The 13949-nt window shown below is 31.4% G+C and overlaps 1 protein-coding gene across 1 annotated transcript; it reads left to right on the top strand.

Annotated features, from left to right (window-relative positions):
• On the top strand, nt 1-3576 carry LOC131643838 (uncharacterized). The gene is made up of 7 exons (XM_058914167.1): nt 1-165; nt 317-401; nt 773-856; nt 1777-1816; nt 2547-2615; nt 2730-2839; nt 3165-3576. Exons 1-7 carry the CDS (start codon nt 81-83, stop codon nt 3304-3306), a joined length of 615 nt encoding a protein of 204 aa, XP_058770150.1. The 5' UTR covers nt 1-80; the 3' UTR covers nt 3307-3576.
• Nucleotides 3577-13949: the final 10373 nt, after the last annotated feature.

Raw genomic sequence — 13949 nt, 5'->3', positions numbered from 1 at the left:
TCACACATTCTTATTACTCACAGGTGCTTCTTCTTAAATTAAAATTTTGAATATTAATCATGGAAATTTCCCTAAAATAAATGAACATCGCACGTTTTAGACACACACCACATCACTTTCTCAACTTCCCTCTTTACATTTCCAGAAAATTCGCAATGGATGCTGGTAACGCTTTCCTCTTCCTAATTTCATTTTTATAATCTTCTTCATTACGATTATTATTCTCACAATTTCTATTTTGTTCGATTTTATTTTTATAATCTTCATTATGATTGATGATTCTGATAATTTCTGTTTTGTTCGATTTCATTTGAAGGTAAAGAGATCAGATACAAAGAAACATTTGATTCCAGTGCCAAAAGTACTTTTGCTGAAGGCCTAATCCCTCATATTCTCCGTTTGTAAGTCTTCTTCCTCTCACTCCATAAAATCATTACAATATACTCATTCTAGTTACCGCAATTTATATAATATTTACAGTACAACTATGAAACACAGACACCGGAAACACTTATATGCTCACACCGAAAATAATTTTAAAAAATGAACAAATTTAACGTGATCACTAATATCGGTGTCGGTTTTAGACACTGACACACATTTTTTTCAGAAGTGTCGGTGCTATAGAGGTTTATAGCTATACAGGATCACGTTCCTACTGTGCTCTGGTTTAGATTATGCTAGGTTTTCGAGACTCTTGTATTGTTCTTACTAATCGTTATAGCCTTTCTTTTCAACTACTGTTGTATTCTTATTGTGTGGACGTTTTCAGATATGGATCAACTGCCACTGCTCGTGATTTTGAAATATATGCTCCGGACGCTTCCTTTGAGGATCCTCTTATGCGTGCACACGGGTATACTTTTTGCCATTGTTCTCTTCAATTTCCCTGAATTTCATGAATATTGTTACATGATGTTATTCATTTGGTGTGATATTAAACAATCGGAAAGATTATGCTTGTTCTAAAAAATAAAATTGGTTTTTCAAATTGCTTTATCACTAACATCTTATTTTGTGATAACTGCTCTGTACTAAAAATTTTCATGGAATCTCAATCAGGAAAAGAGATTTTTTTTTGTATCCATGGTTCTTGATTCTGAAATTGCAGAACAAATACTGCAGAACAAGTGGGGTTTTCTGTAACAGTGTTAACCTTGTTATGGTATTAATGTTGCAATCTAATTTGCCACGATAAGGACGCGGCTCTTATTCAATTCTAGGAGATATTTCGTACAATGTGTAGTAATCCAAAATTGTGTGTCCCATTGTACATATAAATGGCACTACAGAATGATGATATAGAGTACTGGGGGCTATTTCGTACAATTAACTAATATTTTGCACATGCCTCTTTCCCCTTTTATGTGATTGTAACAAGTTACAGTGTAGAACCTAGCAAGGCTTATTTTTACATTGCTCAGTTATGGTTTCTATATGGAACTACTTTTAAGTTTCATGGTTATGCTAGAAGCAATGAGCCTAAGCTCTTGTGGCAATATGCAGCCTATGCTACACTGGTACATTTTATCCAATATACTGGCATACTTGTGGCCTTCCTATTAACTTGCAATAGCAGTTAGCTATTCTGTACTACTCTTTCAAACATGGTTGCTACTACTGAGATTATTCAAATTCTATTTTATTTATGGATTAACTGTTTAGCTTCCTGTTTTTTTTTTAAATTTCCGGAGTTCACCTATTCTAGGAAGCAATGAAAATTGCTAAAGTAGAAGGATAAATTGACTTACAAAATTTAAAATAATGAAACTGCAGGGTGAAGCAGATCAAATCCGCATTCTATTCTCTTCCCAAGGTTTTTTTTTAACCTCATGTTGATCACTATTTTGTCTCTTTCTTTATGCTGATCACTATTTTGTCTCTTTCTTTATGTTGATCTTCATTTTGCTTCAAACTTATTGGATTTTATTCTGCATCTAAATAGAATCCTTCCTCATGGAATAGTAAAAGTCTTGAGATGCAAATAGGTATAACAAGACATTAGTAACTACCTTAAATCAGAAAGTTGATGTGTATTTCTCGTGAATAACTTTCCCAAGATACACAACTTTTTTTCAAGATAAAACTGTTCTCTAGGTAGTTGATTGCAATGCATGATGTATTTGTGCCCGTTATCAGGAATGAGAGTCCAATCAATCTTGTGTGTTCCTTGAAAATATAAGCAAAAGCAAGCATTTTAAATTGTTGCAAAATATGATATTTCCTGATTGCAAGGGTGTAGTGTTCCTAAAATGTGTTCAGTCACGAAATTTGAAGCCGCAGTGATGAACCTTGAACATGTATCATGTACTTCAAGTGTGTGTGGTTGATAGATAGTAGTAATCAGGAAGAAATATATATTTTTATTTTCTTTAAATCAAATTAGTTTTTTATGTTAGAAATCTTTGGTTGATGTTAATTAGCATATTATTCATTTCTATAATGACTTATTCATTATTCGGTAAAATTATCTTGTATCTGCTCTCATCCTTTTCTTTCAAATGTTTAGTATATTCCCAACTTCATTTTACCTCCTTATATCTTAGGTATTTAGTGAGTCAAAGATTGTGGAATACAGTATTAAAGAAAATATGGTTTCACCAGGAAAAGGAGAGGTTAGTAAATCTGCTGTCATTTAATTCAGTGTGTAGCTCCTCTGTCTTTTGTTTTGCTCAAAGGTCAAGCACTTGCATGATCTTGGACAATCCTAATTTATCGGTGTTATGCAGATATTAATTGACAATAAGCAACACTACAAATTTTTGGGGAAGGATATTGAGATGGTATCGCTAATCAAGTTGTCTGTTGACGAGGGTAAAGTTGTTCGCCATGAGGACTGGTATGTATCAATCTCTTGAATCTGCTGTTCTTCTTTAGCAAATGTAAGGGAACAGTCAGAAAGACATGGAATAGAGTCTCTTAAATCTAATATGAATTATTCCCATGATCTATGAATTATACATCATTTGAGATGGTGGGCACTAAAAGCTAAAGTGAATGTATTTTCTTTTTCCTCTGAATTGTGAACTATATTTCCTTATGGCTAAAGGTAAATATTTCGTATATGAGTGAAAGAAGTAAATATTTTATCAACGTTTTAAACAAAAAAAGTAAGCAATAATAATTCTCACAGGTGACTAAATTTTATATTTTACACTAAATAGGTGGAACAAAAAACCAATTTCAAATCGAGAAACGGTAAAGCTGCCATTGCTTGGCCGAGCTGCAGAAATGACTCGCAGGGGATCAATGCTGGCAACTCATTTGTTTATGAGGTTTGGGAAAGACCCAAAAACGTGTGAATAATTAGAATTCATCACAAATATCTTAAGCTTCATTATACACGGGTCTGTACATGAAACAAGATACTTGGTGTTGCTGGCAAAGTTGTGTATAGTATATTCGTTCTCGTAGTGTTGATGAATGTTGAACTTTTCTGTGAAACTTAGAAGTTTCAAATCCCAAATAAGTATACATATAGTTATCTCCTATATGTTATTTATTATTCAAAACATATTCATGCCATACTGTGTATATGGTGTTTTTTTTTTTTGTTATGGGCAATTTTTTTTTCTATTTCTTTCTTGTATGTTATTCTATAGCTTTTGACAATACTAGTTTGATAATTTGCTTCTTCATCCTTTTTAACCCACTTTAAAGTTTTGAAGGTTGATATAATGGGGAAAAAAATAGTGATGATGGGTGTGAAAATGGATTTCCATCGTCATATTGCATGTTAAAAGTGTGAAAAGTCACTTTCATTTTACTTTTACTTTGGTGATATAGGGATTGGTGTACGTCATTCCTTTAACTTGTCCACATTCATTTTTAACCAAGGCAACTACAAAGTGATTTGCACTTATTCAAACAAGCATAGTGTACATTGTCATCTCGAGGAAAACCTTGATTGAGCAGTTGAGAAGATGGGAAATTAATATAGGGTAAAGTTTTTTTAAAATGGTTGTTTTTAGATTGTATGGAGTATTTGTTTAATGAGTTTCCTTAGAAGTTATTCATTTCATGAAATACACTATGTCTATGTATCTTGCTAATTTTACTGTTGTTACTTCATATACTAGCAAACCAGTCTCTTAATTGTGCAATTGTTTTCTGAAACATTTAACAAACTTGTTGGTATTAGGTTATTTGGTCTCCTTGATCTTAGCTGTGTAATTAATCACATGGATCTAATAGGGGTGATGTGTTTAATGCTACTAAAGCAAGCAATATAATGGCATACATGATCTATTACACATGAATCAAGTATCTAAATGGATAATTTATTGAGCATTAACTGAATGATTGGTACTTGAGACTAAGTTGGATAGACCAATAGAATAATTCTTATTTGTGTCATTTCTCTGAGCCTCTTGCAATGTTGAAGTAGACACATTTTTCTCTGATGTAGAATTGTTTTGTTGTTATGAAAGAAATCAATGAAGAAATCAATGTTTTAAGTATGCGTTTTCAATAGTGTATTTACTTTTGTTGCAACGAGTGCACATCTTCGACGAGTGCACATCTTCGACGAATGAGATGGCCTCTATCTATTCTTCGACCTATAGAATTGTTGTGTAGTTTGAAGGAGGGTTTCATGTTAGAGTTGTTATAATACATAATATGAAAGTTTAAGAGGTCAGGGTTTGGGATTTTGACATCTTGCTGAACTGCCAAAGTGTATAAACGACTTATACTTGGGAGTGGATAGATGATCAGGATTTAGGTGCGAACATTGGTATAGGAATTGTTCAAGTTTTTTAAGAAGAGACGTATTCATGGTGTGTGTAATTGTGAACGAGTATGTTGAGGTTGCGAGAACAATAATTGCACACGAACACTAAGGGGTTAGGCAAAGAACTTCTAGTTTGTTCCAGAGAATTTTGCATCTTATTCTTGGAGGATAATGCATGACATTGATAAATTGCATCTTATTCTTAGAGGATAATGCATGACGCATATATTTTCTCCATCAGGTTAGTTGTGATTAACGAGGAGTGGTGCGATGAGGGTGTCACTAGTGTTTTTTTTTCCAGGACGATAATAGAAGTGACTCAGAGGATTGAACGCCTGATCTTGAGGGAGATAGTGTTTGTGGAAGAATCTGTTGGGTCATTAATTTTTCAGGGGGTCATCATGAGGGAGCATCTACATCGGAGTCTTTATTTAAGAACAACATATCAAGTGAGAGACACACCACATATTCACCCAAAACTTTAAGGTGATAAATATATGAGTTGTCTAATTTATAAAGTGCTCAATCCCCACTTTTCTAATCAATATGAGACTTCTACCTTACACTTGTTTCTCAACACTTCTAACTCACACTTGTTTTTCTCAGCGCCCCCTCTCAAATGCGAGTCTATCCACAATGCTTCTTTTGAGTGGAAGCTCTTTTTATCCACATATTCTTGTACCAGCGTTGACACTTTTTCAACGGAACATGCTTCATAACCATCACTATGTGGTGAGGACTTTTGATACAAAGGAGTCGGTCCTTCACTCGAGCCATCGACTCTGATATCACTGTTGGGGCAAAACAATCTCAAGATAGCACTAGTGTGCAAATGTGAAAAGGGTGGGAGAATTATAGACAATATGGTGAAAATGGTGGTTATACTCATTGATCAACCCAATTAGATACATATACATCATTACAACTAACCAATTCAATAAATAAAACAAAAATAACATGTGGTAACTAGTTGCTACAGACTTGTAACCGGTTACGAGAAGCTATTGACTTAGGTTGTAACCCGTTGCATAAAAGTGGTAGCCGATTATGAGAGCATTCTGTTTAATATGGTAATCGGTTACATCCCCGTTGTAACTGGTTACGTCCACTTGAATTACACTTTCTTAACACACAATCTTAATTCAAGTCTTCCAAGTCTTCCATACTCATGTGCTTCTTCAACCTCTTGAGCACTTAAATTGACACTCCTTTAGTTAGCAAATCAACCACTTCATCTTTACTTTTACAATACCCTAACTTCAAATTTCCTTCACTCACAAGCTCTCTCAAGTAGTGAAATTTCATCTCTATATGCTTGCTTCTCCCACGTGCAATGAGATTCTAGGAAAGTTTTATAGCGAAAACATTGTTTATCATTAATGTCACGACTTCAGTCTCTTTGTTGCATAATTCCTTCATCAAATTCATTAACCATACAACTTGACACGCACACAAAGATGCTGCAATATACTCAGCCTTGCAAGAAGAGAGTGCCACAACTGGTTCCTTCTTAAAACACCAAGAGATTGGTGTTTCTCCATACATAAATATGTATCCAGCAGTGGATTTTTTGTCATCTTTATCTCCACACCAATTTGAGTCGGTATAACCAAGTAATTTGTTGTTTCTATCTTTGTTAGTTGCGGAAATAGAATTTTAGGGTCAATTAAACCTTTGACGTATCTCAAAATTCTCTTGACTGCTACCAAGTGTGACGCCTTTGGCTTCCCTACAAATTTGCTCACTATACTTATGCTATATGTCAAATATGATTTTGTATTGCATAAGTACCACATTGATCCAATCAATCTCTTCTACTGCGTTGGATTAATATCCTGCTCATCTTAATTCTTTGACAGCTACATCCTTGGTTGTATAGGGGTAATGACCACATTACAGTGTTCCATTCAAACTTCTTCAATATCTCAAGTGCATACCTGCTTTTCTAGACTTGTGAAACTCAATGCCAAGGAAATATGTCATGAGACCAAGGTCAATCAACTCAAACTCCTTTATTAAATTAGTCCTGAATTCAGTAATGTAACATTCATTGTTGCCCGTAATCAGTAAATCATCGACGCAAATACATATGATGATCACTCATTCACTTGTATCCTTCTTCACATACACTCCATGTTCGGATACAGATTTATCAAATCCCATCTCTTTTAGAAACCCGTCAATTCTTTTGTTCCAAGCTCTTGGTGTTTGCTTCAAGACATACAATGCCTTCCTCAATCTACATAACTTGAATTCCTAATTTTTCACAAAAAATCAGGTGGTTATGCCACATACATTTCTTCTTCTAATTGGCTATTCAAAAATGCAGATTTGACATCCATTTGGTAGATAAACAAATTGTTGTTATTTTCAATTCTAACAACTGACCTAATGGTTTCAATCCTAGCAACTAGGAAAAATACTACTTCAAAGTTTATGCATTATCCTTGCAAAAATTCCTTTGCCATTAATCTAGCCTTGTGCTTGATCACTTCACCTTTGGGATTTGCCTTCACTTTGTAAACCCATATTACACCAATTGGATTTTTTTTCCATATGTAAGTCAACTAGTTTCCTTGTTTTATTTTTCACAATTGACTCTAACTCCTTCATTGCACTCAAGGCCTCATTTATTTTCACCAGTTTAGATTCAATCATGAACGCAAAATAGACAAGATCACCATTATCATTGACTTAATAGCTGGGAACAACTCATAATCTTGCAGTCTCACAGACATGCCTCTTTGTCTTATGGATCTTCTCATATTTTCTTCCATTTGGACCATTTACCACTGTCAATCCCCAAAGTCTTCCTATACATTAATCATGCTTCAACATAATCTTACTTTCTTTTCAATAGATTAACAATAGGATCTGGCGGTCTCCCATATCCTTATATGTGCTCTTCTTTATTTCTCCAAGTCCACAAGGCATGAAAAATGATAACCCACAAACTACCACATTCCTTGTTGATACCCCATGATCGCGAATATTCAATTGAAAGCATGAAGTTAAATCTGTATTGAAGAAATCTCCCATCAAGTTACTTGGAACAATGCTCATCCATATTGGAACACATTTGGTGCAATCGCGTAATGCATGCAAGGTTGTCTCGCAAACATTTTCGCACAAATTGCAAGTCGCACTTCCGAGACCTTTTCCGCTTCTACTATGATTTGTAAGCAGCCTATCATGACGGAGTAACCAAATGAAGCTTCGACACCTCTCAGGAACTTGTAATCTCCAGATAGAAGACCAAACTTCATCTTCCCCGTGTTCAGCAAAGCCTGAAACTTCGTTAAAAACATCTTTAAAAGAGAACTCCCCATTGCTTGTGCCTGCAAAACAAAAAACAACACTAAAACTTCTTTCCCGCGGTGGTATGCAAGAACGCAATTTGTTTAACCATTGCATGAGCAACCAATCTTGTAACATATCAAACTTCCATTCCCCATTCCCGTCAACCAAATCGCACACTTTAGCTCCGCACAAATAATTTGAAATTGTCACGTCCCACTGAGTCAAACAATAATTTCCCCCAACCAATATCCTCCCAAACATTAATATCTTTTCCATCTCCAATACACTAAACACCTGTCTGGTATAACACCGACATGACTCTAGTAATGTCCTTCCAAAGGGATGAATCATAAGCCATAGCTTTAGTAATTTTCCCATTCTGTCTCTGCATATACTTTCCGCGAAGAATATTATTACACTAAATGAGAGAACCCATAAATCTATCACCTTAAGGTTTTAGGTGAATATGTGGTGTCTCTCTCACTTATAAAGTATTCAATCTCCCCTTTCCTAATCAATTTGAAACTTCCACCTCACACTTTTTTCTCAACACTTCCAACTCACACTTGTTTTTCTCAATAGAAATGTCATAGTGGTTGGATTGAATGAATAACTTATTTTTTTAATAAATTAATTATTTATATTATTATTGGAAAATAAAAAATAATTATAAATGAGATAGAATTTTAATTATACCTCTTAACATCTGCCACTTCATGGATTGTTAGGTGCAATTTTAACCGAACAAAACAATAATTTTGGCCAACTAAATGTCATATATTCATTCTTATATGTATTTTAATGTATTTTTTAAACAATGCCCCTAAATTTTAAAGTTATGCGTTAAGGATTTTGTTATCTTTGTTTAGATTTGTTGGTTAATAAAATAATGCAAGTGATTAATAAGACATGAAAAAGAAGTGGGTGAAATAATTCAATTTGTAAGTGTTAATTGTACTATAAGTATGTAAGTTGTTGGTTTAAGATTCAATTTTTACTAAGAATATATATTTTTAAATGTATTAATATAAATAAATTATTGATATTTTTTTGAAAAGGTTGTTACTTATTGATACTTTTAATCTTAGTGTAATTAGGTTGATTATGTTACTTGACATGCTAATATCATTAGGTATGTTTAGAGCGGACCATAGGTCCAATTTATAACTCCACCAAGTAAGGTGGATAATAAGGTGAAATTTTGTTAAAAAGCTAAGCATTTGATTTTAATCACTCAAATATCGTCAATCGTTAGATGCGATTAACCGACTCTCGAAATCACACTTCTGATTAGTTGGGGCAGTTTCAACCGCCCATCATATAATAAACTTAACAACACGTCTTTTTAGATATTATCTCACTCTCAAATTACATATCTTTGTCTTCACTTGCTTAAAAATTGAAGTGCTAATCATATAAGACCTATCCATTCGACCGCACTAAAAATTCTTGCCGCCGCATCAGAATAACTAATTTCTGCAGCATTACATACTTCTTGTTCCACCCTCAGTGCAAGTACATTAAGGAAATTAAAATTAATATGAAGAATGAGGAGGGTAAATAGAATTAGTTACCTATAAATTTTTAGAAAAATTATACTATTTTTGTCATATACATAGAAGGCCAAAAAAAGAAAGGACCATAAATGTGTATGATAACTTTAATTTCCACCCATTCTTGTTAACTTCCATGAGAAATTCCTTTTTGACTGGTCATCTCTAATGTCTCAGCCTTTAAAACAAGACCATTCCCTCCCACTATGTTGAAGGATCCGAGGTCACTAACTAATGTTCTACTATGTCCAAAATTATACACTGATTATTAAGAGTTCTAGATCCAAGAAAATCCCTTACTTTCATGCAAAAAAAAATTCACTTGTAATAGAAAACAAGAGTGAAACTGAAAAAAGGAAATAGCCTTCTACACACAAAGTTAAAAAGCCATTCAAGCTTTGCTTTATTTTTATTTTTAGTTTTCTAAAGACTGCAAAAGCTTCATTGTGTGGAAACTTTGTCTCCATGCCAATCTCATATGCCACTAAAAGTTTGAGGTGTTATGGGCCATATATCTTGTAACTAGGGTTAGAAAAAGAACATGATCAATATTTCAAAGAAAAGAGACTTTGAATGCTTTAGAGGGTTAATATGAACCCTAAAAAGAATACAATTAGTGGGGTCATGATGCTTTTGATCACAAATTCTCTCTTTATCTTTACCTTTTTGAGATTGTAATGATTTATAGATCATGTTTAAGTGTCCACAATCACTGGTGCCAATATCTTGGTTTTTAAAGAACCTTTTAGCCGTTGGGATGTGAATGTGTAGTACAATGTACAAAATGAAATAAATATATAATTGGAGTATGGTGGAGTTGGCCTAAAATTCAAATAATTGGTGTTGAATTTTAAAAGTGTTTAATGGTTTTCAAGGATAATATTGTCGATATCAATGTAAGTTATTTTATGATTTTAAAAGGTTATTATCAAATATGACTATGATATATAATGTTTTCCATCAACCACCAGCTTAAAAAATAGATGAATTAAAGGTACAAAATTAAGCATTATTAGATTTAAAATTTGTGTCATTTTTTACTATTACTTCCGTTAAATCAACTCAACTGATAGCTATATATAAATATTTAATTTTAAAGATACAAGTTCGAATTCGTAACATCTCATTGAAAGAAGAGAATCTGATAAAACCGTTTGAAAAAATATAATTGATCACTTTATAAATGAGATGACTTATATACCTAATGTCATAAAATTTTGATGAATAAACTTCATTTTGCCTTGACACAAATTTCAATTTCCATAAAAATAATAAATAAATAAAAATATACATTATCGTATGGATGTACAGAATAAACATCAAATTAATTATAAACACATCATTTCTAAAAAATAATAAGAAACATATAATTTCTCCACAAATAATAAGAGTTGAATTCACACTCTTTAAAATATAAATTAACTCCTTAATAATATTAACGATGTATTTTAATGAGAGATTTTTAAATTAATGTAATTTTAGAGGTAAGGTCAAATTTTTCTATGTAAAATTTATTATTTAAATGATAAATTTAAAAAAGTTTAAAATAAGCATATTTTATAAATTGTTTTATTGTAAATAAATTTATAAAATATATTATTAGGGGTGTTCGTGGGCCGGTTTAGTTCGATTTCAAAAAAATCTGTTACCCGGATCAATAAAAAACATATGTATTAGTTTTATTGAATTTTTAATTTTTATGATAAAATCTAAATAGAAAAATAATGGAGGTTTGAATTTGATTGATCAAATACATTAGAAACAAATATACATATTTTTTTATAAAAAAAAAAAATCTAATTTACATCAATTAAATTTTAATAATAATATAAAATCTCTAATTTTTTGTGTGTCTCCATATAGATTGTAAAATGTAAAAAATGATGTTTCATTTTTTTTTGAAGTTAAATAACTTATACTAGTATTCATGATAATAATAATGTAAATTATATAAATTAATTATGGTTGATTCGAGTAGACGGATTCACAAATAAAATTTTAGAAATTCGCACTCCAAACCAATTAACATCAAGTCTTATTGGGTTTGTTCGGTTTTTGTTAGAATTAAAAAAAATATCCAATCTAAATAGCATGATTTATTTTAAATTTAAGTTTAGTTTGAATTTGTCCGAACCAATGAACACCCATATATATTATATTATCTATGAAGGATAAGCTTTCAAATTATATAAATTGGTTCTTATATCTTTTTAAAATTTACACATTAAAACACTTATATTCTTTTAATAGTATAAATAAACTTCACTAAATATAACATAAAATATATTAGAGTTAAATTGTTATGCACTATCAATAAAAAAAATCAATATATTATAATTATTTAAATTAAAATAATAATTAAATATTTTAAATAAATTAACGGTGTATTTCATTAACAGTGTAAATATCTTTACATTATTAATACTTATCAATTAAATTTTATATTATTTTATTTTAAATTTTTCAATTATTTAAATAATTCAATTATACTTTTTTAATATCCATACTACTCTTTCAAAACTCTAAATTAAATCTCATAATATCACTCAAATTTAAGAAAGGAAATTGGTTCCTATAAATTTTCAAAAATTGCATGTTTTTTCCTATAAATTTTAGATTTAGTTTTGATATTTTTTGTATTTTAAAATTATTTTTTCAATTTTTTAAAATTTCAAAAATTTGATCAAAATATTTAAAGCCCTCAATTTAATCACTTTTCATTAGATATACTTTACTTTAATAAAAATTAAAATTTTAAGAATAAAGAATTGAATTTTTCAAATAAAAATAAATTGAATTGATCCATCTAAATTGGCTACAACATTAATTTTTGTTACAAATTTCAATTATTTTACTGAAACCTACTCTTACTATTTAAATAATCTCCCCCCATAATTTGGTTTATCCTTAATATATCCTAATTCCTAACCAATAATTAAACTTGTCCAGCCACACCCATTATGATAGGAAATAATTAATCTTTCTAAATAGATAAACTAAATAATTAATAATAAGCACTGTTATAGGTTTTGTTTCATGAAAATTCCTTGTTCTATATAGTGGACTACATGCTTCATAAAAACAACATTTGATAAAGATATATTTTATTTAATTTTCACTTGGTTGATCCTATAAAGATTTAGTCTACAAAAGTTTCTTTTTTATGTCGGCTTATGGAGATTAATTCAGTCCTTTGTCCCTCCTGATCAAAGCAATTCCTTAACATGGGAGTTAAATATCTATATTAGTAGTTAGTTAAATTTAAAAATAGAACCACTAATGTGAATTAGAAAATCATCTAGACTCTCACCTATCGTTTGTTTGATATACAAAATTAATATTGTAGATATGGACAAAAACTAAAGGTGTATGAAAACGATTTTTGCATGTTTAAAAACTACAAACGTGAGATTTGTTATTTGATAAAGAAAATTATAAATTGTAATCTTGATTTGATGGGTACAGTGCTCGAGAACTTGTCTTTTCTTAATGGAGTGTGGTTAGGGAGTGGTGATCACCATAGTTTTGCAAAGTAACTTGCACTTTTTTTTAAAGGATCCTAATAATAGTTACATTATTTAGGCAATCTACTACTCTATTATTTTGTTTAAAATTTATATGTGAGTGGTTTTTCTTTTGGGGAAAGAATGCAAAGAGCATCCTAAATGGCTATATTTACAAGGAGATAAAAAAAAAAAAAAAATTCCTCTAGCTTACAAATCTAAAACTAGAAAATTCAGTTATTTTTCAAGAATTGTTCGCAAACTTTTATGCAGACACAATTCCACCAAGTAAATTGAGTTGTTCGAAAGTTAAGATTGATTAGGGTATTTGCACATTGCTTACTTTTTCGAATGATATGAGTTGCAATGAAATTTATTAATCAATGAGATGTAAACAGTTGAGCCATCTGTTTCTTAGATTTTAAGGAACTATTGAAGAATTACTCACACAGGACTATGGTGACTAATTTGGAGTATGATATATTCAAAGTTTGGACCAATTTTTGGAAGAACATATCTTTGTTGCCATCATTGCACCAGTAAGTTCAGCCACAAAAGCATTACCACTTCCAATTTTGAAGGAAACAAATTCCAAGATGCTTCCCATTAGAATTTCTAAAAATTTCAATCTCGAGGAAATGCGGATTGGAATAATTTTGCCGGGCACTGGAAGGAATAGTTCAAAGGACACAAGTCAAGGTAATTGCATCAATATTGGGCAAGTGCCCAATAGTGCGCCATAAGTCACCCAAATCGAATAGGCACTTGGGGTGCCCAAAGATTCTCTCCATGTTTGGCATGCGCCTAGCCTCACTAACTAAACCATGTTTCCTACTTATTTAACTGATGGGGTATATGGCA

Source organism: Vicia villosa, linkage group LG1, assembly GCF_029867415.1.
Source record: "Vicia villosa cultivar HV-30 ecotype Madison, WI linkage group LG1, Vvil1.0, whole genome shotgun sequence".
Classification (NCBI taxonomy): domain Eukaryota; kingdom Viridiplantae; phylum Streptophyta; class Magnoliopsida; order Fabales; family Fabaceae; genus Vicia; species Vicia villosa.
Note: the sequence above shows the minus strand (reverse complement) of the source record. Positions and strands in the feature narration are given on the sequence as shown.

Excerpts from the sequence above, each read along its gene's own strand:
- LOC131643838 (XM_058914167.1), top strand. The coding sequence starts at position 81 with ATGAACATCGCACGTTTTAGACACACACCACATCACTTTCTCAACTTC. Across the intron at positions 402-772 it reads ATCCCTCATATTCTCCGTTT|ATATGGATCAACTGCCACTG; the intron begins GTAAGTCTTCTT and ends GGACGTTTTCAG. Across the intron at positions 1,817-2,546 it reads CATTCTATTCTCTTCCCAAG|GTATTTAGTGAGTCAAAGAT; the intron begins GTTTTTTTTTAA and ends CTTATATCTTAG.